Genomic DNA, 26,454 nt, shown 5'->3' on the forward strand with positions numbered 1-26,454 from the left:
TTTTATGTTTGGCGTAAAAAGATTGGATGAAAGAAAGTTCGTCCGATGTTCGTCCGATGGTTTACGCGTAAAAACATGTCCATTAGCGCCCGTTCCGCATCAGCGACAGAAATGCACAGGTGACGTTTGTTAAATATATGCGGAGCAGAATTTGGATGCAATGGCCTGGAAGAAAATTAAAAAAGAGTATTAACCAGAGATAGCTCATCTAAATATTAAAATCTACGTCGATGTACGCTTGCTTCGGGAAATAAATATATATCCATTTGCAGAGGCTGTTTGAAGCATTTTGATGGGGCGCTGGTGTTTAATCAGGGGAAACAGCTGATGGTTGAAATATTTCGTAACTAGCAAGAAAAAAAAACATGTAGAATGTGCTCACTGCCCCTAATCTAATGTCGCAGTTCACAAACCCGTCTCTTTCTTCATAGTGGCGTACCATATGAAAATTATCTTGCCCTGGGTGAATGAATGCACGTGTGGCTGTAGAGCACCTCGGAAAATCTGGGGCCTTATTTATGAAGGCCTTGCGCCGCCGGTGCGTCACTTTTAACATGGGAAAAAGTGACGCACCGGTGGCGCAAGGCCTTCATAAATAAGGCCCCTGGTGTCTTAAAGGTTTTTTTGGAGCATGTGCTTTCCATGACCTTGACTCTGTCCTGTCGGTTACAGTTCATGAATACGTGCTGTACTCCTTTAAGTGAATGGGGAATAACGCTGCCCCTGCAGTGCGGAGAGGCCGAGTGCGCAGGGGTCCCGTTCCCTCTATAGCTTATGGATAGATATCTGTGCCACATGGGGGTCAGAGGGCCCCACGTCACACTCTGCATGGAGGGCCCAGCGTTTCCCTTCACACCACTGTGTAGGTGTCGGACTACAATCGGAGTAAATGTCTAACTTTTTGGAGATTTTCCAGGTCACTTGTCCCTGACAGGGGCAGATTTCGTGGAACACACCTGCTGCCAACACTTTTAAGGATTTGTGATCACCTTTGTCTTTCTCTCTTGTAATTCCCACCACCACTTAAGTCCTGTACAAGTTTTGGCAGAAACTTGTCAAAGGCGTGGTTCGGAACCCACATGTTTATATGCACAGACAAATCTAAACGTTTGTGGCTGTTCTTCGCATTTCACACAATACTCCTCTGTCACCCCTATTTTCCCGTTCTAAACCTAAACCTGGAACGTTGGATAACCCCCATAATGGCCATTATGGTTATTTATGGGTTTTTTTTTAATACATTTTGATAAAGCCCTCATCTGAAGCGCTGGGGTGGGGGCGTGTGAGAGGTAAACAAGACGGACGGTGCCAGCGTCAGTAGAGTGAAGTAGTCCACACGCGCTCACCTAAAAGACATTCGACGAGAAAGATGGCGCCGCACTCAAAGGAAAGGCAAAGGCAAGTGGAAAAGACGAGCCTCTAATTGGGGTTTTAAAGCAAGAAAAGTCGATTTAACTATCACTCCGCGTTGAACGCGCGTGCACGGCTTGAGCACATTACTGCATATACGCGTCACAAAATTAAAGAAATAAAATAAAAAGATGATCTAATCGTGTACCCCACCAACGTTCATTTTGTCAACAGCAGCATATTTAAGAGTGAATCGGTTCAACTGGAATCAAACCTGTGGGACATGCACAGTACTCAACAGCAGGCGCTCAACCATCTGTGCTGCCTCTCATGGGTAAATTAAAACAAGCACTGATAATCAAGAAAAGTCAATTCAGACACACTCTGCACCGAGGCTGAATGTAATTGACAAAATCACATCAGAGATTTTTGGGTACCGCATTATAACTCAGGCGTGCAAAAATGCACCCAGGTTTTAAATTCGAAGCGCAAATGTCACTAATGCTGCGGAAAAAACTGTCGTTACTACCAAGCTCTTTACCTCCACAGTTCGTAAAACCACTTCTGTATGATATGTTGCGTGGTTTATAGAGGCATTTCGTAATTATCTACGTATGTGTAAATCAAAATATTTCGAATTTAAAACTGCATATCTTAAGAAAGCTATAAATTACGCATGCAACTTCCAGACACAAACACGTCAAACGAAGCCTGTTTTCTATCCATAAATGTTATCACACTCCGATCCGTACCCAGTATAGCATAGATAGAGAATCAGTGAACTGTCTAGCTGCCTTTATCTTTTTTCACTATTTTTCTTAAATGTACTTTTTTCTACACCTACCCATTACTTTAATTAATATGTTCATGTTAATCATAATAATCCTGTCGTGTTTAACTTAGATTTTCTGTTAAGTGCGGGCGATGCCATTGAACACGACAGTGAATACCTACGTAATCGTGCGGGCGGCGGGCGCTGAACTTTCTTGACCCCTTCTTCAAGAAAACCCCCTGGTCAAAACTGTGGAGCAGATCTACAAGGAAATGCTGCACCGAAGCACGGGGATGCAACATATTTACAAGAATATGTCGCATCTCTGTGCTTCCCCCTGCGCTGGTGCACAAACTGCAGCCATGCGCTGAGGCAGGTACCCTTGTACCATGGTGCAAGGATGCAGGGCCGTTTCTAGGGGCCTCATTTATGAAAAGTGACGCATCGCTGCGTGAAAACAGCGATGCATCACTTTTCACTGCGCACTCCTTACGACATTCCTGATGCGTCATATTTAATGTATGACGCATCATGTCGCAAGGAGTTACGGATACGTCAGTATTTCTGACGTATCTGTAAGCGCAAAAGTGACGCATTGCTGGAAGCAACTCCAGCAATGCGTCCTTTCACATGATGAAAGCCCCATGTGAAAGGGCTTGCCTCAGTCTTACGCCTGCTGTGAGGCAGGCGCAAGATTTTGACGCAGCAGCGTCCTAAAAGTGACGCAGTGAAATCTTATAGATTTTACTGCGTCACTATTACGAGGCTTTTTGCGGGGGAACGCCCCCTCTGCATACATTATACCTGACGCAGGTATAATGTGGCGCAGGGGTTTAAAAAGTGACGCATCTACCTAGATGCGTCACTTTTTAAATATGGCGCAACGAGGTGCATTTTTTACACCGCTAGTGCGCCACAAAAAGTGACGCACCGGCGGCGCAAAACTGACGCAAGGCCTTCATAAATAAGGCCCTAGGTGTTTTGCCGCCCTAGGCGAGAATTGAAAAATACCGCCCCCTCCCTTTCACTCATCAGCTACACGTTCGTAATCCTTGCTAAGCACACTCGGTCTTCCATCCTGCCGAGGTAGGTAAATAGAGCAATCGTGAAACCTGTTATTTGCCTTCTTTGGAAACTGTATACGCATTGTGTAAAGAGCTATATGAAAATAACTGTATTATATTTGTTTGCGGGTGGCAAAAGGACGGGATGGGGATGGTTGGGTGGGTGGGGGTAGCAGCGTTCTTTGACATCACATGATATAGTCTTCGCTCGATCAAGTGACCAGAAAGAAGAGCGTCAGTCAGTGCGCTAGTGCATGGGAAGCTAATTAGCAGAGCCTGAACTTGGGTTTCATGAGGCGCTTTCTAAACGTCTATCTGTTTGAGCTATGAATTCACCGACTGTAAGATGCAATTGGTAAATAGAATGATGCAGTAAAATGTAATTTTAATATTCAACTAGGGAAGGAGAAATGTATTCAAGGCGAGCATGAATAATTAATCAATATTATTACTAATAATTCAGGCTGTATATGCATCAGTGAATATTATATTTATTTACACACTATGCCTACTATCAAGCATCTGACAGTGAATATCTTCTGCTCCTTTAAATGAAAGTGGAATTTCAATTTGTTGTGGCTCTTACAAAAATCTTGCCTTCCCATTTTCTTTTCGCCTGTTTAGTAGAATGCCAATAAAAGTATCACCCACCTTTGTCATTGGTTTTGTGTTAAAGTTACTACAATCAAAGGTACTTTCACATTGTTATTTTTATAACTCGCGCCATATTAAAATACTTCGATATTTTTGTTAGAAAATAATTTACAATTTTTTTTTAATTTCCCTTTTTTACACTATTTTTACAATAAAAGTAATAGTTTACTTAGTACTGGGGATGTGATAAACATATTTCGATAAAGTGTTATTACACTGTTTTTTAAATGAATTAACAAAATTAGTTTTTACACTTTTTGCATTCCTTTGTAATTAATATTATGATAAAAGTATCAAAACAAGTTTTTTAATAATTGTTATAGCAATTACCATGTTTTTACGTGTATCTATTGCTTCTCATCATTCTGTAGGTGCCTTAAAACACTATTGCTCCAACACATTATACGTGGAAATTACACAGTTGGTAATTTTGGGTGCAACCTAGAACAACGCTATAAAAGTTACTTTACTTTAATAATAGCAGGAACAATCTCCACCTAATGCATAAACTACAATACTTGGCCAAAGTGTGGATAAACACGTATTTGCTAAAACCATTTTGGAATTAGTAGCATGCTATTAACATCATTAACAGTGCCACAAAACCAGAAAACACCAGTAGCAAGCGCCTGTCTCCTCACTCCTGATTCACTGGTATAATCTTCTTGGCGCACTGAATTACTGATGCCGCGCAGCTCAAGGGTGGCACAGAGCTCTTTCATCCCGGTCAGTGCCGAGCCTGATGTATGGTACCTCTCCCGGCCACCGACCCACTTTTGCTGCCCGATTTCTGACACATTTGTTTCCGGCGCCTTTTAATAATGAATGCAAATAACTGAGCCAAAAGAGGGACCCCGGGCTGAGCGCCTGCGCGAGGAGCACGACCGGAAGAGAACCTCTGCCAAGCACTTTGCCCCCCTCGCCTGTCTGAGGGTCCCTGCGCTCTGATAGTGGCATAATTGGTGAGCCCCTTACTGCGCCTCACATATACACTCCCTTGGCAGTGCTGGGAATCCCTGCACCTTGAGAGAGGGGCTTAATGACAGTGACCCCTGCCCTCTTCTGCACCTCACGCAGGGCCGTTTCTAGTTTATTTTGCCGCCCCCCTCCTTTTGCCGCCCTAGGTGGCTGCCTAGTCCTGCCTAATGGTAGAAACGGCCCTGCAAGGATGCCTGCGTCGTTGGGAGATTGTTTTTGTGCAGAAAGGGGCACCTTCCTGCACAAAAACAATCACTACAAGCATTGTCCCCTTCCAATGCGTGCTGTAGAATGCAGCACACATTGAAAGAGGACAAAACAAGGAGAAATGAAAACATTTCTCCTCCATGCGCCTTGCTACGTCACCTCTAGGATGGCGTAGCATTCAGACACATCTCCAGATTTATGATTTCTCTTAAATCTGGAGATGTGTCCTGTTCCATGGGTGTTGCTTGGGAACACCCACAGCAACACTCATGGAATGCCCCTTCAACGCAAAGTGCTGCGTGTGAAGGGGCCGTATTTACAAGGAGAGGAAAAGTCAGGCAGGGTGGCTTTTCCTGTCCTTGTAAATATAGAGGAGCCCCTGCGCCACTAGTACGTCACGAAAAGTGGTGCAGGGGGCTTGTAAGACTATGTGTGGATAGTGCACACAAGACTGTCTGCACTATGCAGGCCTATGTCACCTTGGAGGCTGACGTCATATGGGAGCTTGCCATCAGACAGGATACAACTCCAGGCCTTCGGTGCCAGAGTGAACAGCCCTCTCTCAAGTTAGACTGTGACATCACTTGAAGGATAAGACGTCATCCTCTAGAAAGGACTGAATTATCTGCACGTAAGATGCGTAGGGATATAGATTCACAGAGAAAAATACAAAACTGCATAGGAAAACAAACAGTAAATCATAGATAACACATTGCTGTTCAAAAAGGCAAGGAAGGTACTAACTTTCTTTAGTATGTGCCCTCTAGGTTTGTCTTGCAGAATTACCTCTGGCTCCAGGCCTTGGTGTTTGCCATTGAAGAGGTCAATAGGAACCCTGACCTCCTGCCCAACGTGACCCTGGGCTTCCAGATCTACGACTCCTGTGCAGACCCGCTGAAGTCTCTTCTGGGCACCCTCTGGATGCTGACTGGGCAGGAAAGGCCCATGGCAAACTACAGGTGTCAGATCAGCAGCCCGCTAGCAGGAATTGTGGGCGACGCGGGCTCCTCATCCTCGATCCTCATGGCACGAGTGCTGAGTGTGTTCAGACAGCCCCAGGTAAGAGCCAGTAAGTCAGTGGCATACTGTGGCGTGTGTTCAGGCACATTCAGGGTGGTCTGTGGAACCTGCAACAGTGCTACGTGCTGCATAGCTTATTCAAAAGTTTTTCCCTATCCAGGTATCGCCTACAGCGTTACTATTTGTAACACAGCAGCCTAATAGATTTGCCTTTTAGGTCTTTCTTGACAGCGCAGTGTTCTGCCAAATATTTTGTTAAACATTCTTTAACATATGCATAGCAGGGACTTTGGGTCTACCCAGAGGAGTATTATTGTCTTAGTGTATGCCTTAGGCTATTATTTGTATAATGTAACTTTCCCGGATATGCTTCCATTGGAATGTATGAGGGACTACTTTATGTATGTAGAGTACATTCAATCAGCCTGTTTGTCACATTCAGTTCTTTATTACCTATATGCGTTCCATACAGGAAGAAACATTTTTTTTACTAGTTTTATACCAGCAATGGGATAGTCAATAGGAATTGTATGTAGCGTTTGCGTATGCAGCACATATACCTCCATTTATAAAGGACTGTGCTTATACGTATTGCCAATGAAAGCCAGTCTCATTATCTTTGCCAATGCTTGTTATGTTTGAGGTTTGTATTTAGTTGCTAGAAGAGCACACCAAGCTGGAAGTGAAGTCTATCACTCCTCAAAGAACACACCAAGAAGGGAGTCAAACCTATCACTGCCCGAGACACATCATGTGGGGAGTCAAACATATAACTGCTAGAAAACAACACCAAATGGAATCAAACCTATCACTACTCAAAGAGCACACCAGGCAGGGAGTCAAACAAATCACTGCACCAGCTTAGATGTATTTGGTCACTGAAGCACTTGAAGCTCTCTGTTAAAAATACTTCTCAGTATTTAACACCTTTTCCCACCAGTTGAAAGTAGACCACTCAAAAATGTATATAGCAGACTGATTCTGATCAGATGTGCTTTGTACCCACTGTAACTCGAGGAATCCTTCAGCTCTTGACCTCATAGGGACTTATTACGATGCCAGGCAGACTTGCATCTGCCCAACAATGTCCCGGATATGGGTCCAACCGACCTACCTTCGGCTGTCCTGACTGCCTATTTACGGGCGCATGCTCACATTTCATTATGGGAGCATGTGCAATGGCCATAAACCGGCCACAGCACAAGCTCCCGTAGGGAAATGGGAGGTTGTGTTCAACCCTGCACCATGTGTCGGTTACGGTTGTTGATTCGACTGGAGGCATATAGTATAGAGTTGTCACGCCCGATTGGATACATGCCTGCTTCATATTGTACGCAGTGATTGTGTTGTGGAGCGATTCAGAGCTGAAATACAGCTGTCCCGGATGCTGTGGTGAGCTGGAAGTGGCCACCGATTCGACATGTAGGAGGTACGCATCGTACTTGGCCAGCCGGAAACTGCTTTGGAAATGGCTTCGGACGACTCCATTCAGCGTTAACGGATCTGGGTCATATGGAAAATGGTGCTGGAATTGGAGCATACGTGTCACTCGGGAATTTGTGGCATTTGCGCATCGTACTTCGTCGTTTGGATGGACCGGCTCCCAGAACGGGTCAGTCGGAAGATAGCGCTATGGACGGCTCTCTGAGGTCCTTCCGAGTGGGATCAGAATCGACCCCTTAGTAGGAAAAACATTGGACTTCAGAGGGGTCCGACTAACTATTTCTTCTACTGTATGTGCAACAGTAGGGAAAGTTTTGGACTTTGGAGGGGTAAGATTTACTATTCCCATTGCTAGGCAACGCAACAGTTGGGTAAGCATTAGACTTCCTAGGGGTAAAATGTACTATTCCCACTCCAGTCTGCACAACAGTAGGGAAAGGGTTGGACTTCAGAGGAATAAGATTTTACTATTCCCATTCCAATGTATGCAAAAGTAGGTACAGTTTTGGACTTTGGAGGGGTTAACTTTACAATCTCCACACCAGTCTAAGGGCCAGTAGGGACAGTATTGGACTGCAGAGGGGTTAGATTTACTATTCACACTCCAAACAATGCAGTACTAGGCAAAGTTTTACTATCCCCACTCAGTATGTGCAACAGCAGAGAAGCATTGCACTATGGAGGGGTAAAATTTAGTATTTCCATTCCAGTATGTGCAACACTAGGGAGAGCGTTGGACTTCAAAGGTGTACGTTCTACTATTCCCACTCCAGTCTGTGCAACAGTAAGTAAGCTACTTCACTTCAAACACATTACATATTTTACAAACCTATATGTTTACAAAAAATATAAAGCTCTTAACATAAAAAATATTATTTAACATATATAACAAAAGACAAAGAACCAATTTACAAAATTCATAACATAGGTAATCATTATTTTTCAATTAAAAATAATGGTTAATACATTACTTAATTAACTCACCTCAACATACCCCTACAAACCTTGCAACCTACACCTAAAATATAACTGAAATATATAGGTTTAGCACAATTTACATAATTGATAATCAATGAAATAATTAATAATCAATTTACAAATAATAATTCATTTACAATTAATTATAACTCAATTAACTTTCCATCCCTTAACCCCACAAACCTAGCAACCCACATCTAAAATATAACTGAAATAAATAGAAATAGCACAATTCACCTAATCATTAATCAATTCACTATCCAAATATACATCAATATTTATTATTAATTATTTTGTAATTAAATTCTCACCCTATAACACTACAAACCTTGTCAACTGCAAGTAAAATATAACTGCATTTAACCCGTATGACATAATGTCCATAATTATTAATCAATTCAATAATTAATAAAACTTTAATAATTAAGTATTTTATTACATATTACTTAATTAACTTACCATCCTAAACCTCTACAAGCTCAACAGTATGCATCTAAATAGAACTGTAATATATGACTATTAAACAATTTACATATTTAATAATCAATGAAATAATTAATAATACATTAATCATTCGATTTTTATTAATTGTATCCCCAATTAACTTCCTATCCCATACCCCTATAATTGTAGCAGCTTGCACCTAAACCAAGCTTATCTGGGCAAAATCGGAGAGGTCCTCATAAAGATACAAACTCAATGATTTGATTTTGGTTATTGGTAAAGTGAGGACCCATTCTTTTCATGACCAGGATGAAGAAAGTCAGTGATGCTTCTGATTTTCAATCAGAAGAAGCTGTATTATTAGTAATTTGCTTCAAAACTTTGATATCCATTATTGGATGGCAGAAGGACAATTAATTCGGCTGATACTGAGCTGCAGTAGAGTGACCTAGCAACACCACCAATTGGGCATGATGTACATATGTATCAACATATCAATCAAAGGACGGGATAATTGATGTGAGGAGTCCTTCTTGAATATTAAAAGCAACAGCATCAGGGATGAATCTCATAGGGCATCACACTGGATGGGAAGGCTATTTGAATGGAACGGGCAAGGTAAGTGTTGAGGAGATATTCCTCATAAATGAAGCAAACCAGTGTGCTACTGAACCAGACGTGCCTATGGGCCTTATTAAGACTTTGGCAGTATGCCTGTTGGACCGCCACCTCAGTGGTCAACAGGAAGACCAAGAAGCCTGTATTGAACCCACCTGCCACATTACGAGTTGAATCCAGGATGGGCGGGAGGTGCGTCAGTGGTGTCATGTCGGCGGGTATGTTAGAGTCATAGGACAGCTTAAACAGCATGCTGTTGCCGTGAGAGTTCCTACAGCACGTTCGTGCACTGTGTGGCTTGCACTGCCTTATGAATGTCTTACAGTGCACCCACAAAGGTGCTACTCGAAGGGGGCACAATATGTGCACCTCCTACATGCACCCCGTGGGCATATTCACCCAGGGGCCCTGTTAGGGCCCTCTTACCTGCATTTTCACCACCCTTTTATTGGCAGTGTCCGCGCCATGAAATGGGTAGTGGAAATGCAAGTCATAATCTGTTCAGTGGTGTCATCATCCGCACCACCAACATTTTGTGCCCCTTTCCACAACCCCACCACTATGGAATCCTGCATCCCGGTGGAGGCTTCGGTCTAGTGGCAGACCCACTGCCACCATCAAAATACATCAGTTAGACTGCCGGGGTGGTGGCAGTTGTACTTCTACCATGAGTACTGTGGTCCCAGGAGCGCCATACCCATAATAAGCCACTATGTTTTTGAGGCTGATCTTCATTCTGGTGTGCTCTAAGATGTCAACACAATGCCTAGCTCCAACAAGATCAGTCCCTCCATGTACACATTGTTGGCAGCTCTGGCCATTAGGTCAAATCTCTTCCCTGTTTCTTTTTCTCAGGAACTAAAGCAGAAGTAAGGATAAATGTAGCATCACAGTCATGATCAGAATATTGACAAAGCCAATGACTGCTGCACAATGTTACAGGATATAATATTGTCAGGAGACCCCAGTTTGATAGGGTGGAGTAGGCTGACAAATTCATCTGAAGTTGAATCTAATTTGGACCATAAGTGGTCCTTTGCGAGTAACCTGATGTAAAGCTTGGGAGATGAATATACTAAAATTAATTCTCTGGATTTTGGTCCCGGAAAAAGGTGGGCAGGTTGTTATGGAGGAAGCTCTGAGATGTGCGGACTAGTTTGCTGGAACACCCATGTTTCAGATTAATTTGAACATTTTGGAAAACCCTTGCACTTAATTAAATGTGCATATTGTGTTTAGGCAGTTCAAATTTTAATTACACAGATGTAATCATGGCAAATTTCCAAATGTTACTTTAGCCAAAATGTGTGAAAGATCTACTAATTCCAAGAATACAATATTTTGCACAATTATTCTCCGCAGGAGAAGGATTTGACCAGATAATGTGTCACTGAGACTTCACGTTAGATATTGGGCCAACATGTTTAAGCACCCTTAAGCAATTTTGAATATTTTCACATAATTTCGCAAAAATGTGGGGAAATGTCAGAGGACAAAAATTATATAAAGTGCATACGGGCTAGTATCCGCTTTTGATCATCTTCTGGAAGGACAAAGTAGATGTGGGGGAAGTCTGTTTTTGTAAACCCTTGCTCCTAAGTTTGAGGAGGAATCATGTGCATTGCAAAGTTCATTCCACTAGGAATAAATGGACCAGTTTTAGGAGCAGTGGAATCATGTTCTTGTGTCTTTAACTAAATGCAAAAACAGCAACCAATTTTTATACACAATGTACAACACATATGGATGTTTGGTGTAGCAGCGTGTGTATTATATTGCAGTAATGCAGTAATAAGTGTGAGTTGTCATATCTTGAGATCTCAACATCTCCACCTGATGAGTGTCCTCGAGACTGGCAAATATATTATGAGCAGGGGAATTTTGCAATCAATTTAATTGACAAATTGTGGGTGAACAAGTATGTTTGACTCAAATGATGAGTCTTTTCTGGGTTTTTTAGGCAGTGTTAATCTTAGAGTGACATTTTCTGCATCATTCAATTCAGTGCCTGTTATAAATTTGGAATACAGAGATGTATTTAATTTGACAAGAAATAGTGTGATCACATCTTCCTGTAATCATAGGATTGCTCGAAGTCAGGTGGCACAGATTTTAATAAGTGTATATCTGAAAAACGGTTGGTTTGTTCCTTTTCCCCTAAAAAAGTGTTTCAGTTAAAAGAGTAATCTAGGTGATTTACTCCTGTCCTTCGTGGGAGTAAATCTCTGATTATTTGAGAGTAGAAACTGCTAAAGAGGTGTTTTTGAATACACATCCTTATGGGCTTTAGAAATGCGCAAAGCTTGCAAGCAAACACCATAGAAAGCCCACTCACCACTCTGAATTGGATGGTAATCAAATGCAATATTGCATCATGGTAAGGTAAGATCACATATGAGTAAAATAAGTTTACGAGTTGATGGCTCCTTTCCTCAATTTCCTGGGCATGGATATGTGAGGATTTAATGGCTTTAGAAACTAGTTGTTTCTTTAACCAAAACTAAAAAGCATTTGTATGCAAGTAGACAATATTATTAAGAATTGCTTACACACCCTGACCCCTTTGCTCACAGTTTACTCTGTTAGGAAACAGTGTTGCATGCATTTAAGTGGATGATGCCTGAGAAGCTTTCTTTTATTTATTTACAGATTAGCTATTTTTCAACAAACCCTCTTCTGAGCGACCGCAACCAGTTCCCTTCCTTCTTCCGGACCATCCCCAGTGATGACATTCAGTTTCGTGGGCTGGCTCAGTTGGCCGTGCACTTTAATTGGACTTGGGTGGGACTCCTGGCTGAAGACAATGACTATGGCCAACACGGCATCCAGGTACTACAGGAAGAGCTCCACAGGGCAGGGTCGTGTGTGGCCTTCTTGGAGTACATCATCCTCAGCCGACCAGACAGGAATGCAAACCATATTGTACAGGTGATACAAAACTCAACCACCAATGTCATTGTCATGTTTGGTCTCGATTCACGGATTATGCCATTGCTGGATGAGCTTGTGAAGCAGAATGTAACTGAAAAGGTCTTCATTGCCAGTGAAGCATGGTCAACATCATCGCTTTTGTCTGTGGAGAAGTATCTGGACATACTCTCTGGCACAATTGGTTTTACAATTTATAGTAGCGAGATGGCGGGCTTTGTAGAACATTTAGACAGTGTATATCCTACAAACTTCTCCAATGACATTTACCTGTGGGAGTTCTGGGAAACAGCTTTTCGCTGTGAGTGGCAAGATCATGAAGTTTTGTTGGGCTCGTGGAACAGCCAAACTAAACGTTGCACAGGGGCTGAGAGGGTGTACGGCGTCCCTGGTATCTACAATGACATTATCAGTCCAAGAGTCACCTATGCTGTCTATAGGGCAGTTTATGCCATTGTGTTGGCTTTGAAGGATATGCATTCATGCAAGACAGGAAGAGGTTCCTTTCACCAGCGTACCTGTGCCAATATCTTGGATTTTCAACCTTGGCAAGTAAGATTTCATTTGGGGACTATCCATAGGTAGAAGAGAGAAATGCACTGTCAGGGGCATCAGGTACTTTCTTAAGCTATGCGCAGCTTGCTTTTTTGCAGTCTTTTTTAATTTTTTACTTTAATTGAGCAGAGAATCAAAAAAGGATTGACATAAAATTGATCATCAGGGAGGAATGATACTCATATTTCCACATATAACGCACATATGTCTTATATCATATATACATAACACCTATATCATATGTACAGTAAAAAGGTAGAACCCACCAGACCAGAATATACACATCGTAAGAAGAAAGATAAAACAGAGAGTCCTCAATACCCTAAATTCATAAACATCAAACCAGCAATTAAATACCCCTTTCACATCTAAAAACTATCTAAAATGACTAGCACCGGATAATCTCAGGAATACAAGTACATCAGTTAGTTAATCGGTGTCTTTTTCCATTTGGCAAATCTTGACATTATTGCTACAATACAAGACCTGAACTTGAGTTAAACAGTGCAGTGCGTTAAAGTGCTTAATTTTCTAAAGTGCTTACGTGCTAAAGTGCTAGAGATCTTGTAATGCAGCAAAGTTGTCAAAGAACTTCCAAACTACTGCAAACTTTTTTTTGCACCGACCTGATTAGCATATGCTTCCTTAAATCTCCTTATTCTTGCCATTTTATTTACCCATTTAAGGTAAGATGGAGCCTCCTCCGACCTCCAATTTCGGAGGATTAACGAGCGTGCCACTGTAGAGCAAATAGATATGTACATCTATTCAGTTCTTGTCAATTCTGACCTAGCTTTGTAGAGTCCAAAGAGAGCCAACTCTGACTCGGGGTTGATCTATTTTCTAATTGACGGGCTCATTGTTAAAAAAAATATCTTCCCAAAAGGTCTTAAGCTTCGGGCATATAAAAAACGTATGGAGCCAATCTCCCTCAGCTTGGGAGAGACATCAAAAGCATTTATTGTCTACCTCCTGATGACTTTTAACTTTTCCAGAATGTAATAAGCCAGCCATCGCGACAGGAAAGCCATTCTTTTAAAATTAGCCGCTCTTAGGGCCTTGCTTCCTAATTGGGCCATTCCTGATGTGAGAAGACACAATTCATCTCCCGGGTTATTTTTCCCTGAAACTCATCAACCAAAGGAAATGCCTTGTGCTTCATAAGTAAGAAGTACCAATTTCCGACTCCCTTCAAATTTACTTTGAATAGTGCATTGGCTAGGGGAGTTGGAGCCCCACTTACCGGGAATATATATTTTTAAATAAAATTGGTAATCTGTATATATTCTAGAAACCCTGGCTTCCTTCGGCTACCTACCCTGCCTATTACATCTTCCCAGGGGATCATTCTATTACCTATCAGATACTCAAAGCCAATATCTTTCCATAGGTTGACATGGCTTGAATGAATATACAGCCCAAACTCCCTACATTCATCCAGTTTTAGAGAGGCAAATCCGGAGATATTAGCATGTTTAAACAGCAATTGAAGTCGATTTGAATAGTCACAGACGGTCTTATAGTTCGACTTTTACGGTAGTTTAGATGTTTTTAAAAATGTGGGGATTTGTGTACCGAACTCAGCAATCATTCTGTTAAAAAAGAATATGTCCACCTGATCATTCGGTTCCACCAAGTATGCCGTAAGATCTAATTATGCAGCTTCGTAAAATGTGCGGATGTTTGGTAGGGCTAAGCCCCCCTGATTAATCTCTAGCTGTAGTATAGGCAATTTGACCCTAGCCGCCTTTTTGCTCCAGACAAATTCCCTAAACATAGTATTGATTTCTTTAAAATATTTAGCATTCATTTTTAAGGGCACATTAACAAACAAAAATATTAATAAAGGAAGAATTGACATTTTTAAAACAGCACCACGCCCAATCAGTGTCAAAGGCAAAAGGGACCATTTGTCTAATAAAGTTTTAATTTTAATTCGCCCAGCTGTATAGTTCAGATTGAATAATTGTTCTATATGGCATGAGACATTGATGCCCAAGTATCTGATTGGCTCATCTTTCCGGGTCTGAGGTCTTAAAAACTTAGGTGAACCATCTCCATTCGAGTTAAATAACAACACCTCTGTTTTCTTCTGGTTTATCTTATAGCCTCCTATTTGTTCAAATTTGCTAAACTCTGAAAGGGCTTCTTCCACGTTCTGTTTTTCTGTGGAAAGCTACATTATTATATCGTCTGCAAATAATTTTACTTTGGATAGTCCTTCACACGGAGCTCTAATGAGGGGGTTTCCACGAGTTCTTACAGCAAGGGGTTCAATGAAAAAGGTAAATTAAAGAGGGGACATCGGCACCCTTGTCTAGTACCACAATTTATTTCCACAGTCCCTATTACTTCTCCATTGACTCTCACCCGAGCTTGAGCACCTTGGTAGATATTTTTAAACATGTTTAACACTTGATCCGGAAAACTAAATTTACCTAATCTAAAAAAAGTGCCTCCCAATTAACAAGGTCAAATGCTTTTTCAACATCGACTATTATAATGAGAGTAGGTATTTTGTTATTTGTTACATAATCAAGTGCTTGAATTAAAAATCGAGTATTTGTAGACATATATCTCCCTGAAACAAACCTGGTTTGATCACAGTGGATAAGCTCCTGGGCAATAGGCATGAAGCATTGCGCCCAGATTTTCAATAGTATTTTAAAATCTGCATTAAGGAGACTAATAGGCCTGTATGAATTAATATCTCTACCATCTTTACCTTTTTTCACAAAACTAACCAACATAGATTCCTTAAAATGTGAGGGAACACACCCTCCTTGGGTGATATAGTTGAAAAGGTTCACCAAAAACAGTGTCAGCTCTTTGGAGAAAGTTTAAAAAACTCGATAGGAAAACCGTCAGCGCCACAGGCTTTCGCTCCTGTAATGGATGTAATTACCCCTAAAATCTCCTCTTCTGAGGTGTCCAACAGAAGTTGTTTCACCCGGGACCCTGAAAGAGAGGTAAGCTAAACTCCATCATAATAGTTGCTGATTCGACTTGCTCCAACCTTATATGTAGTTGTATATAGCTGGGAGTAGTGATCTAAAAAAACATGAGCTATCTCCTCTTTGCCTGTCACAGGCAGTCTGGTTTTAGGATCTAAAATTTCCGTAATAGTGGATGCCTCCTGTTTGGTTTTCACAGACCCAGCAAGCAGCCTGCCAACCATCTGACTTTCCTCATATACCCGCTGTAAGTAAGTTCTCGAGCAAGCAATCTCTTCCAAAGTAAAAAACTCTTTTAACTCAAATTTGGCCCTACTTATCTTTGCTTTAGCATCCCCCAAGCCTGCAGACTGTGCATATCTGATTTGTATTGCTTCTGCTACGGCCTGCTGGAGTTTAACAATTTTCTCTTTTCTAGTTTTAACTCGGGAGGCGGAAAGTGCAATCATTCTCCCGCGAAGGGCAGCCTTAAGCGCCCACCAAACTGAGAAGATTTCTGCCATATTCAGATGGACCCTAAAAAATTCAACAATCCATTCTTTGGTATCTACAACGCATTGATGATCCTGCAGCAGAAGCCGATCCATCTGCCACCTGGATCTTGGCCTCATATTTAGGCCCATTTCTATACTCAGTTTAACAAGAGAAAGGTCAGAAAAGCTATGTCTGAGGTTGTACAACCAAGGCATTGTGAAACTAAAAATAATCGATTTGAGAGGCCATATGAAATTGACTAGAGTAGCATGTGAATTCCAATTATGAGGGGTTGGCAGTTCGCCAGGGATCGATAAAATATGCTCCTGTTTCAAGGCCTCAATCATCTTTTTAGTTTTAGGTTTAAGCTCTTTTTTACTTTTGTTTGAGTTATTTTTTTTTTTAGGTCCTGGATAAAATTAAAATCCCCATAATTAATTTCCCAGCTATCCCCCTTAATAATTCGCTAATTTTATACAGGGAAATCGTGTCATCTACAATAGGGCCATAATAATTAATGAAATGCAAGCTCATACCTTTAATTTAGCCTCAACCCATATCCACCTCCCCTGAGGATCTCTCTTCACTTGGCCAAATTCCCAAGGGAGATCCCTAACAAAATAAATCGCTAATCCTCGTTTTCCCAAACCTGCAGAGGCGTAGAAGGCATGAGAATACATTTGTGAAACAAATATTGTAGGGAAGTTGGTTTTTAAATGTGTCTCCTGCAATAATAATACTTGGAGTGCATACGAGGCTAGTCATCTAATAAGGGCTCCATATTTTTGTTTGTTCAAAATGCCATTCGAATTAAGCGAAAGAATCTTACATTTACTCACCATAAAACAACCTATGTCTATAAGCCACGCCAACTACACCAGAACTTTGTTTGTCCCTACCTCTTATTACAATCGAAACCCTGCTACCGCTTATTTTATGACTGCTTACTCCCCCTAGACCCTTCCCACCCCAAACAAGAAAACCCCCCCCCCTTGAAATGTGTAGAACCCCCTGCAGTCCACGCTATCCACATTTCCCCATTCCCATCTATCTTTCTGGGTGTCATAAAGTTACACCCTGGGTGACCACGCTGCCCGGACCCCCAGCAAACACAAAAATAGAAAAAAACCAACAGGCGAAAAAAAGAAAAAAAAAGACAATCTACATGCATGATGACAAGAAACTCATTATTCCTATTGACAGATACCTATCGATAAGTGCAATCCCTGACCCTCCCGGTATAATTTCGGAGGGGGAGACTCCCTTACTATACCCAGTACCACAGGTAGTTCTCTATACAGTACTGTGATCATGAGCTGAGGATCAATACCGGTAAACCCCCTCCTCCGTTTTTTTCTTTTTTTTCTCCTTACTTCTCTTCTCTCCTTTTCATCACATTGACAAAAGGTTTAGCTGATGCTTACAATACACATTTACCTATCTGTAGTACATTTCCTGGCCACCCGTGGATTTCTTGAGAGGGTGCCCTAAATGTTGCCGTTACTCCCAATAGCTCTATTAAATGCCAGTATTCAAATGCTGGACCCTGCTGAAATCTCCTTGAACAAAGCCTGGGCCTCGTCAAGATCTGAGAATATAAAGAACTTTCCTTTGACCAAAACCCTCAGTTTAGACTGCTGGGCAAGTAATGCCTCCGCACCCTGTACTCTAAACAGATGTAAGATTTTAACAAATTATTTTCTCCTGCGTGTGGCCGCAGCATTCATGTCAGAGAATATGCAGCACTTAGTCGTCTCATTCACAAAGAACTGCCTCTGCTGAATAGCCTTGTTCAAAATCTTTTCCTTTATACGAAAATCTACAAAGTTCAGCAAGATAGTTCTTGGTATCGTGGAGCTTGGGAAAGGTTGCGCGGGGACTCGATGGGCTCTAGTGATAGTGAGGTCACCCTCATATTCAGGCAGAACATGCTGTTTGACGAATGTGTTTACCCAATTGAGGGGCTGGGAACCTTCTATCCCTTCCGGGACCCCAACAACTCGGAGGTTAGACCTCCGAGAGTGGTTTTCAAGCTCCTCCAGCTTGTTCTCAAGGTAGTTTTTCCTTTTAACCTCATCTTTTGCCTCCCCTATAGCCAGATTCATTTGATCCTCCGGGACCGAGATTCTGGCTTCCTCCTCCTGTAGTTTAATGGGGAATCCGGTCATCACTTCCGTGATCTTTCCCAACCTCTGATGCAACACCATGATTTCCATCTGCTGGGTTTTTTTCATTTCGCGGACCTCCTTCAGAATCAAGTTCAGCATATCCCTAATATCTAACAGAAAGACGCCACTAGTTTCCGTATTCTGTCCGGGATCGCTTGTTGGACCACGAGCTTCAGTAGTTACATTTCCAACTTCTGGGTCCACCTTGGCTAGTGCACCTTCTGGCAGTACTTGCCCTTGGGATCTCAATTGGGGTTGAGGCTGAGACTGCAACAGAGGCTGTAACAGAGGCTGAGATGACATCGAGCTCACCGAGGTATCTGTCACAATCTTTCTGCCTTCATTTCCCAAGTCTTGGGCCTGAATAGAGTTAGAGGACAGTTCTTCTAGAGAGTCTGCTAGGACCAGTCCTGGCCTCGATGATGAAGTATTCAAAGCTTTGGAGGCTGCGTTTGGATTTGGTGAAGGTAACTGTGGCAATTGTGAGAAAGTTTTTTTAACAAACAACAGAAAGTCTTTAACTCCTTTTCCAGCTTCCCTTGAGCCATCCAGTACTGGGCTACATTTAGGAGCTGGTTTAATCACTGGACTGTCTTGTGGAGACATTACTGATGAAACAGCGGCTTTAGCCAGCTCCGGTGTGGCACCCACTTGATCAATCATTAATTCAGGCAACCCTTCCTGTTTAGGGGAAGCTGCGATGAACTGAGACTCATCCCTTGAACTCTCCGGGGTGCTATTAAGCTCGGTGGGAAGTTGGAATTATTTTCCTTATCTGCTCCTTTATTAGCTCGAAGTTCGGCCTTTTTAGCCCGAGCCTGGCGTGATTTAACTTTAAGGCGGGCAGCAGCCTCTGCCTAATTTAGTTTAGCGGCAGTAGCGACATCCTTCTGGGGTTTACCCATTGTTACAACTGGATTCTTTTTTTCTCCCCTTTCCCTGTGCTGTTATTTGCTATGCAGTCACCTGAAAAATTGTAGTGGGGAGTTTTCTTTATCTGTAAAAATCTGCGCTTTGATAAAAATTAAATTCTCTTCAACAGGATAACAGCGTTTTCTTTCCCGGCCGTTGAAGCACCCAAAGGCACTGCTAATTATCACACCAGTTTTCAATGCAGAGTGAAATTCTGTACTTCAGAAGATTTTTCTTCCACCTTTCAATACCGAATGCTCCCCCTCAGAGACTTGCAGGCAGCGCAGTGCAGTAAAATCAGCACAGAGGTGAGGGCAATTATTCCACAAATCCTTCTATATACTATGTAATATACTGTTGCAGTGTCCCAGTAGTTACTTTGATACAGGCCCCCAACCAAATCACAAAGTCACAGTCCAGTACCTTTTTCTCGAGGCCCAGCTCCCTCCCTCACGGTGCCTCTCCTCTACATTTCCATGGTTCAGTCTCTGCAGCTTTGTCAATCAAAGCGGATGCCTCCGCTGTTGCATGGAGACCCCACTATGCTGGCGCCGTTTTAAATCCAGGAGATGCCAGTCTCTCTCGCATTTTGGTGTATTTTCAATGAAAACTCGTCTATGCAGCTTAAGGGTGCTTTATGAGGGCTGTTTACCGCATTAATGTCTTCTCCCTCCCCTTGTCGAAATCTGCCACTTGGCACCCTCCACAAACAGAATCGAGACGCGAGGCAGATCGCGGCTCAGCAACACTTTTCAAATACGTCAAAGAAGCGGCCGCATATGCACCTGCCCGTCTCGCAGCATTTACTGCCTCTTAGTCGATCGCCCGCCACCGCACTGTTCCGAGTTGAGCCAAGCTTCCTCAGATTTCCTCAGCATGGCTCGGAGGACGCCAGCCTGCTGCTTGCCAGTACACAAAGAGAGATCGCCATTACTGGGGGCGGGGCAGCGAACACCTGTGGCTACGCGGCGTGGAACTTCGCATCCATCCCCTGCTATTTTGCAGTCTTGCTAGAGAGAACACTAGTTGCCTATCACAGAGACCGTTGTATTTAATATTGAAAGAAATCAACAATTGCTCATGATTCAATGGCTTTTCTGCCCATATCAGTTCTCAACTTTTTATTGGTGTCTTTTCTCCCTATTCTCAATTTTCCCTCACCTACAGCAAGCTCTTTCACCTTTGCTTTTTGCCTATAGTGTATAGCTTTCCACTACTGATCTATTTTTGCTTTTTTTCCTAATGTCATAATTGAGCACTCCATGTCCTCTTTCTCTCTTCCAGTACTCTCCCTGTTGTCCTTCCCATCGTTATTTGTCCAAAAAAAGTTTTCTTTGTCGGGATCTTAGCCCCTCCTTCCTCATGCTGGTGCTCTCAAGCATCTTCTGGTTATCTCAGCTCCACCCCTTCATCATCATGCCCTGTCCCACTCTGCTTGTCTTATCCAGCAGCACAATGTTTCTTATTTATTCATTTATTTGAGTTTTGCCAGAAAGTGGCAAGACAGGGATACAAATGTGGGTGTTCTACAATCTCAGACAGACATACAAAAGTGTCTCTCTCTTTCTCCTCCAGCGGCTGCAGCAAATAACGAGAGCAGAGGGGTTGTAGGATTGCTTGTTTCACTAAATTTTCAGTTTGTGAGAAGGATCTTTTAGCCCACCCAATAACCAGTTTTACATGTTTGATCCTGCTCTTACTGAACTTTAGCTTTGTGTTTTGTTGTGGTTTGCAACATGTAATGCAATTACAAACCCAGCCTCCTATTTGTTTGCTGCAAGCACCAAGACACTGCTGCACCCAACAAGCAATTATTCTAAACACTCAAAAATGTACTTATTGCTCAACCTGAATCTGCATATATATAGTAGGTATTGTTAGGTCTACGTTTTTAGAGAAACTGTCTTTTGTGGTTTGCTAATAACTTTGGCTGTGTTCATGAAACTTTTGAAAAATGCTCGTTTGCTCTTTGGTGCCTATAGTTTCTTCATGGGAAGGTTCTGGGTGATTGGTTATACATGGGATGGGAAAAAGGGGGCGAGGGCAAAACGCAAATTCCCGAAGCATTTTCCAAAGACTTTTTTGAAAAGGTATACAGCCAAAACGGCTGGACAGATATACTCCAAATTGGGCAGAAAGCTAGATATTGTTCCTAAAGCATGCTTTTCGTAATTTGGTGTGAATCTGTTCAGTAATTTAGGAGAAATTAAGGTACACAATTATTTGTACATCCGGATAGTTGGGTTTGAGGGACTCTAGCTAGAGTCCCGTGGGCACAGCTAAAAAAAACCAACAGCATTCCAATTAGCCTGGGTTTTATTTTCCCTTGGGCCTTTGCACTGATTGGCTGGTGCAACATGAAAGAAAATGTGGCAGCAGCCTTTATAAGACTTGGAGACTTAGCATCATGAGAAAAAATTGTAGAAAGAGTTGCCTTGGATTTCTTATTAGGAAGCTTATGCTGCTTATTGTCACATGACATCTATGACTGTTGCATGGTTAACCACAGTCCACCAAGAGCTATGCATTACTTTTCCTGTAGAGCTAGAATGGCTTTGTTCATAGAGGTTCTTTTTGGTCCTTCTGCATTCTGCTACACTTTGATCATACCATCCCTAATCTTGAGTGGTATCACTTTATGCTCACATCCTATGGATGTTACTGTCCCAACGACCAACTGAAATGAGCATGTACTCCACCTTCAAAGCTAAAGATTTAAAAGCTTATTAGTAAAGGTGCACAGTAGTTTCAATTTTAGTAATTATAGATAAATATTTATTGAATATTCCCATTTTTGGTCTATATTAGATGCTTTGGGGCTGATAAGGAAAGTAGGAGTAAGTAAAAAAGTAGTACAATAGTAGTACTTTACCTGATCAGAAATGCCATTGTGAACAGGTCCATTCTTTTCAACATTCCACCAGCACTACATGGCTATTTGTTCTATAAAGTCAGTAAGAGAAATGCTACCATATTCTCTCTCACAAACATCCCAATGAGGTCTACTGCGGTCCTTCATTTTGCTATGACAAAAAACAAAAAAGTGGGTCAATTTATTCATGGTATTTGGAAGTCCCATAAACTTTCCCAGATTAGAAATAGTAGTTATTTTGTATGAAGCTCATAGATAGACTAATCAGCAGTGAAGTAAGGTTCATTCTGGCCAACTCAAAGTCCTAGATGGAGACTACCAAAAATATACAACATTGGGGGGTGCCTATTAAGTATATCTCAAAAACGATAGAATGTGAGCCTAATTCTTTAAAAATACACTACAAACAATGTTTGCTTATCAGGCACCATCAACCATTACTACTGCTACCAAATACATGTTGAAGTTAACACAAGCCCACAGTGGCACAGGCTGACCAAGGAGAAAGACAAGTTGGCCAAAGAGAATTGGAGGGAACGTTTCCAGTGCAGCTGACATTCAATTATTTTGGTTGAAACCCCAAATGAAGCAATCTGAAATGACATATGCCAACAAAGATGATAGCTGGCAATGTTCATGTTGAATTACAGCAGTGTGGCCTCTCAATGGTGTAGGACAACTGCTTTCATAAAGGTCTAAAATGTATGCAGAGCAAAACACAATGCTAGTTTTAACTGTTAGGTAGATTTATCAGAAGATTTACTAACACCCTTTGTCTTCTTCAATAGCTCCTCCACTATCTAAAGGATGTAGGCTTCAACATTGCAGGTGGCACAAAGGCATTTTTTGATAGTTTTGGCAATCCCCTGCCTCAATATGATGTTGTACAGTGGCAGCTGGGGACAGACAGAACAATCCAGCACAGGACCGTGGGTCACTATGATTCGAGTGCTTACTCAGGAGAAAGCCTTAAGATAAAGTCCAGTGCAATCAAATGGGCAAGAACCCAAGAGGTATGTGAGGCTGAGTTATATTTCCAAAGCCTATATCTTGTCCATAATATGTATATATCTATTCATATATTTGTTTGAGGTCTTTAAGAGAACATCTACGTATCTTGGTAAATCTATGCTTAACATGAATATAGGTCACTGCATAGTTTTCATATCATTTATTTGGTTAGATGTTTATGGGTTCCTGTTTTATTTATCTATCATAATATGTAAATATGATTACAAATATTTTATCTGAATTTGCTTCACTATTGAAATATTGAGACAAATATAAAGTTAAAAGAAAATATTACTTATAAAAATGCACAAATAAATTTGCTTCAAATACAGCAACACTTTAAAGTCTGAGTTTATGCAGTACAACTTTAAATCTTTTATATAATATCTTCCTTATACATGCATACCCTTTCGATGTAGGTATGTATCTATATATTGTTGCTTTACTCCTTTGCTTTAAACCTTTGACTTGCTCCAATGCACCGCCCAGTCTCACCCTATACCTCTCTCAATATATCCTCTATCTTCACTGTCGGACTCATCCAAAATCTCATTTAACTACTATGATCTCTAACATAACACTTTCTAAGTTCTTCTGTCATGTAGCCCTCCTTTAACTCATCCAAAGCCTCATTTTACTACTATGATATCCCTAGTCCCTCTCTAGAGACTCTTTCCTCATCTATCTCTCCTTTTACTCATCCCAAACCTCATCGTACTAATACTGTTAGAAACTGGGCTTCTATGGAGATGCCACCCCACATTGTGCCCCCATTAGAACTAATAGATGCTGTTTTTTGACTCTGATAGTGCACTGGGACCTGCTAACCAGGCCCCAGTGCGTGCTTGTGCTCTTTCCCCTAAAAGGTGCTTTGCCCCCTTATAAGTCCCTAGTTGATCGTACCAGGGGTTACTCAGGGCAATGGTGATAAAGGATTCACCAGGGATGCAGCTCTGTATTGTGCCCCCCTGTGTGACCCAAGTAAAAGTGGGGCTGCAGATCTGCCATTGCAGCCCTGTTTGAGCAGCCTGTCAGCTCGAGAGTGACTCTTCACACACCATGCGCTGCAGAGCCACACCACTGCCTTAATGTAAGTAAGTCACTCTTAAGGTTGTCCTCCTAAGCCCAAGAGTTTGCGTGTATTACACTAAAGGTGTGGATATATATGTTTATACACAGATATATATCCCTGCAGTAACCCTGTAAAGCAAGGTTTTCCTGTACGTGAGCGATATTCCATAGGCTATCAAAAACTGGCTACTGAGGAATCATGAGATAGCCTGCTCCATTATGGAACAACTGAATTGTGTTGTGTTTGGTATCAAACACTGTGCTTTTTCACCCCCAACACGATACTCATGTCGATGATGAGCTGGCATGCACAGGGATGCTACCCTGCGTGGGTGCCCTCCTAGGATACAAAGCTCCAATGGCTTGGTGGGCTTCCATGAGCTGGTTGCTACCAAGACAAGAGTTTGCCCTCCTGGTGGAATGTTGTAGCTCTTCCCCAGCATGAAGACAATGGCCTGGGCATGAAGGACGTCACACCACCTACCTCCCAGGAAGGGTAGTATTTACAGCTTTCAAGGCGGTGAGACTCAAGGGCTTCACAGCCTGTGATATATAAGAGTACTTGTCCCCCTCAGGACAAAGCCCTCCCCAGGTAAAACATATATGAGACAGGAAAGAGATGAATTGAAAAGAGATATTTATTGGACTGTGGAAATTCAAAACTGAACTAAGGCAAGCCATCTGGATCATTGAAAATAGTAAGTCATCAGTATCCTAATGGTAGTATTTTTATGAAAGCTACATTGAGAAATCAAAACAGTGATAATTGGAGTTAACAAGAAATCAAAAGGGATGAATGTTGGAATGTAGTTTATTAGAGCATCATCCACACTGGTGGGGTTCAAAAAAGGGCTCAAAACCTACTTATTCAATCTCGGCATCTAATCTCCCCCCTTGACTGATGTCTCTGGTCAATCTCACATATCGCGCCAGGATACTTTGCAGTAGCAGAGCGCGCTACAAAACATTTTATGACATAACATAACATAACATAGTAGATGTAGGTAGGTACCTACCGCTAGCAATAAGGCCACAATCACAATATAAGGTCCAGTGAAGGTCTTTATAAATTATTTCCTTGCTAAACCCTTGGTTGCTGGATGTGAGCATGCAGGCTTAACTCGGGAGAAAGCTGTGTAAAGAATTTAAATACATCAATCATTAAATAAATAAGACACAACACACAATAAAATTTGAACAACATTTTATATAAATAGGAAATATATTTATGATTATAATTACACCAAAATGACACAAATCCTGTGTAGGTAACAAGAGATATTATTTTTTAAAGATGACATACTAGTGCCTAAACATGAAAAGCACCAACTTGAGACACCTAGTCACGCTTGAATGGGACAAAGTCAAAGTTTGAGGCTGACCATGTTGGAGTACGGGTCAAACACAATGAACGAAATGGCCCGGTCAAGTTTTTACATTCTGACTTAGTCATTTTTCCTGAAGCTTTCCTCTCGACGTCGAGCAAGGCACCCTGTCAGCCTGGGTTTAGAATCAATGGCAGCGGCTTGGTACAGCACGATACCTCAGTGAAATCCTGGAAGTCTTGAATTCCGGAGCTTTCAGCTGGACAACCCTGAAATCCAGGCTGGGCTGCAGTTCCAAGTGGCGGCTTGACTCTTGACAACAGGTTGAGTTTTTTAACAAAAATTCTCCAAATGATCTCAAACTTCTGGATCTTCTTCCAGAAGGTCATTTTGGGGTTTGTCCACAACACCAATACAAGATTCCAGAATCTCTGAGTTGCTTCATGGGACATTGAGACTACAGTTCCCAAAATGCATCTAGCCAAATCCATAAATGTTTAGTTGAATGTGGTCAGTTGGATTCTTTTTGGTGGAGATGATGCAGGTAGAATTCATTTAACCTGTTGCCTTCAGGGATTCTACTCCTTCAACTTTTACAGCAAGACAAAGTCCTTTTGGGTCTAAAGAATAAGGTGTGCAGTTGGTGCAGTTTTTGT

The 26,454-nt window shown here is 41.8% G+C and overlaps 1 protein-coding gene across 1 annotated transcript in view; it reads left to right on the top strand.

The window, feature by feature from the left end:
• The first annotated feature begins 5,946 nt into the window (after positions 1–5,946).
• The window catches only part of LOC147678538 (vomeronasal type-2 receptor 26-like), a 51,316-nt gene continuing 30,808 nt past the window's right edge, over positions 5,947–26,454 (top strand). The window contains exons 1-2 of the mRNA XM_086945681.1: positions 5,947–6,084; positions 23,180–23,404. Coding sequence (XP_086801807.1) covers positions 5,947–6,084; positions 23,180–23,404 — 363 coding nt within the window. The remainder of the gene's footprint in view (positions 6,085–23,179; positions 23,405–26,454) is intronic.

This window comes from Lissotriton vulgaris, chromosome 12 (genome assembly GCF_964263255.1).
Source record: "Lissotriton vulgaris chromosome 12, aLisVul1.2, whole genome shotgun sequence".
In the NCBI taxonomy this organism is placed as follows: Eukaryota; Metazoa; Chordata; class Amphibia; order Caudata; family Salamandridae; genus Lissotriton; species Lissotriton vulgaris.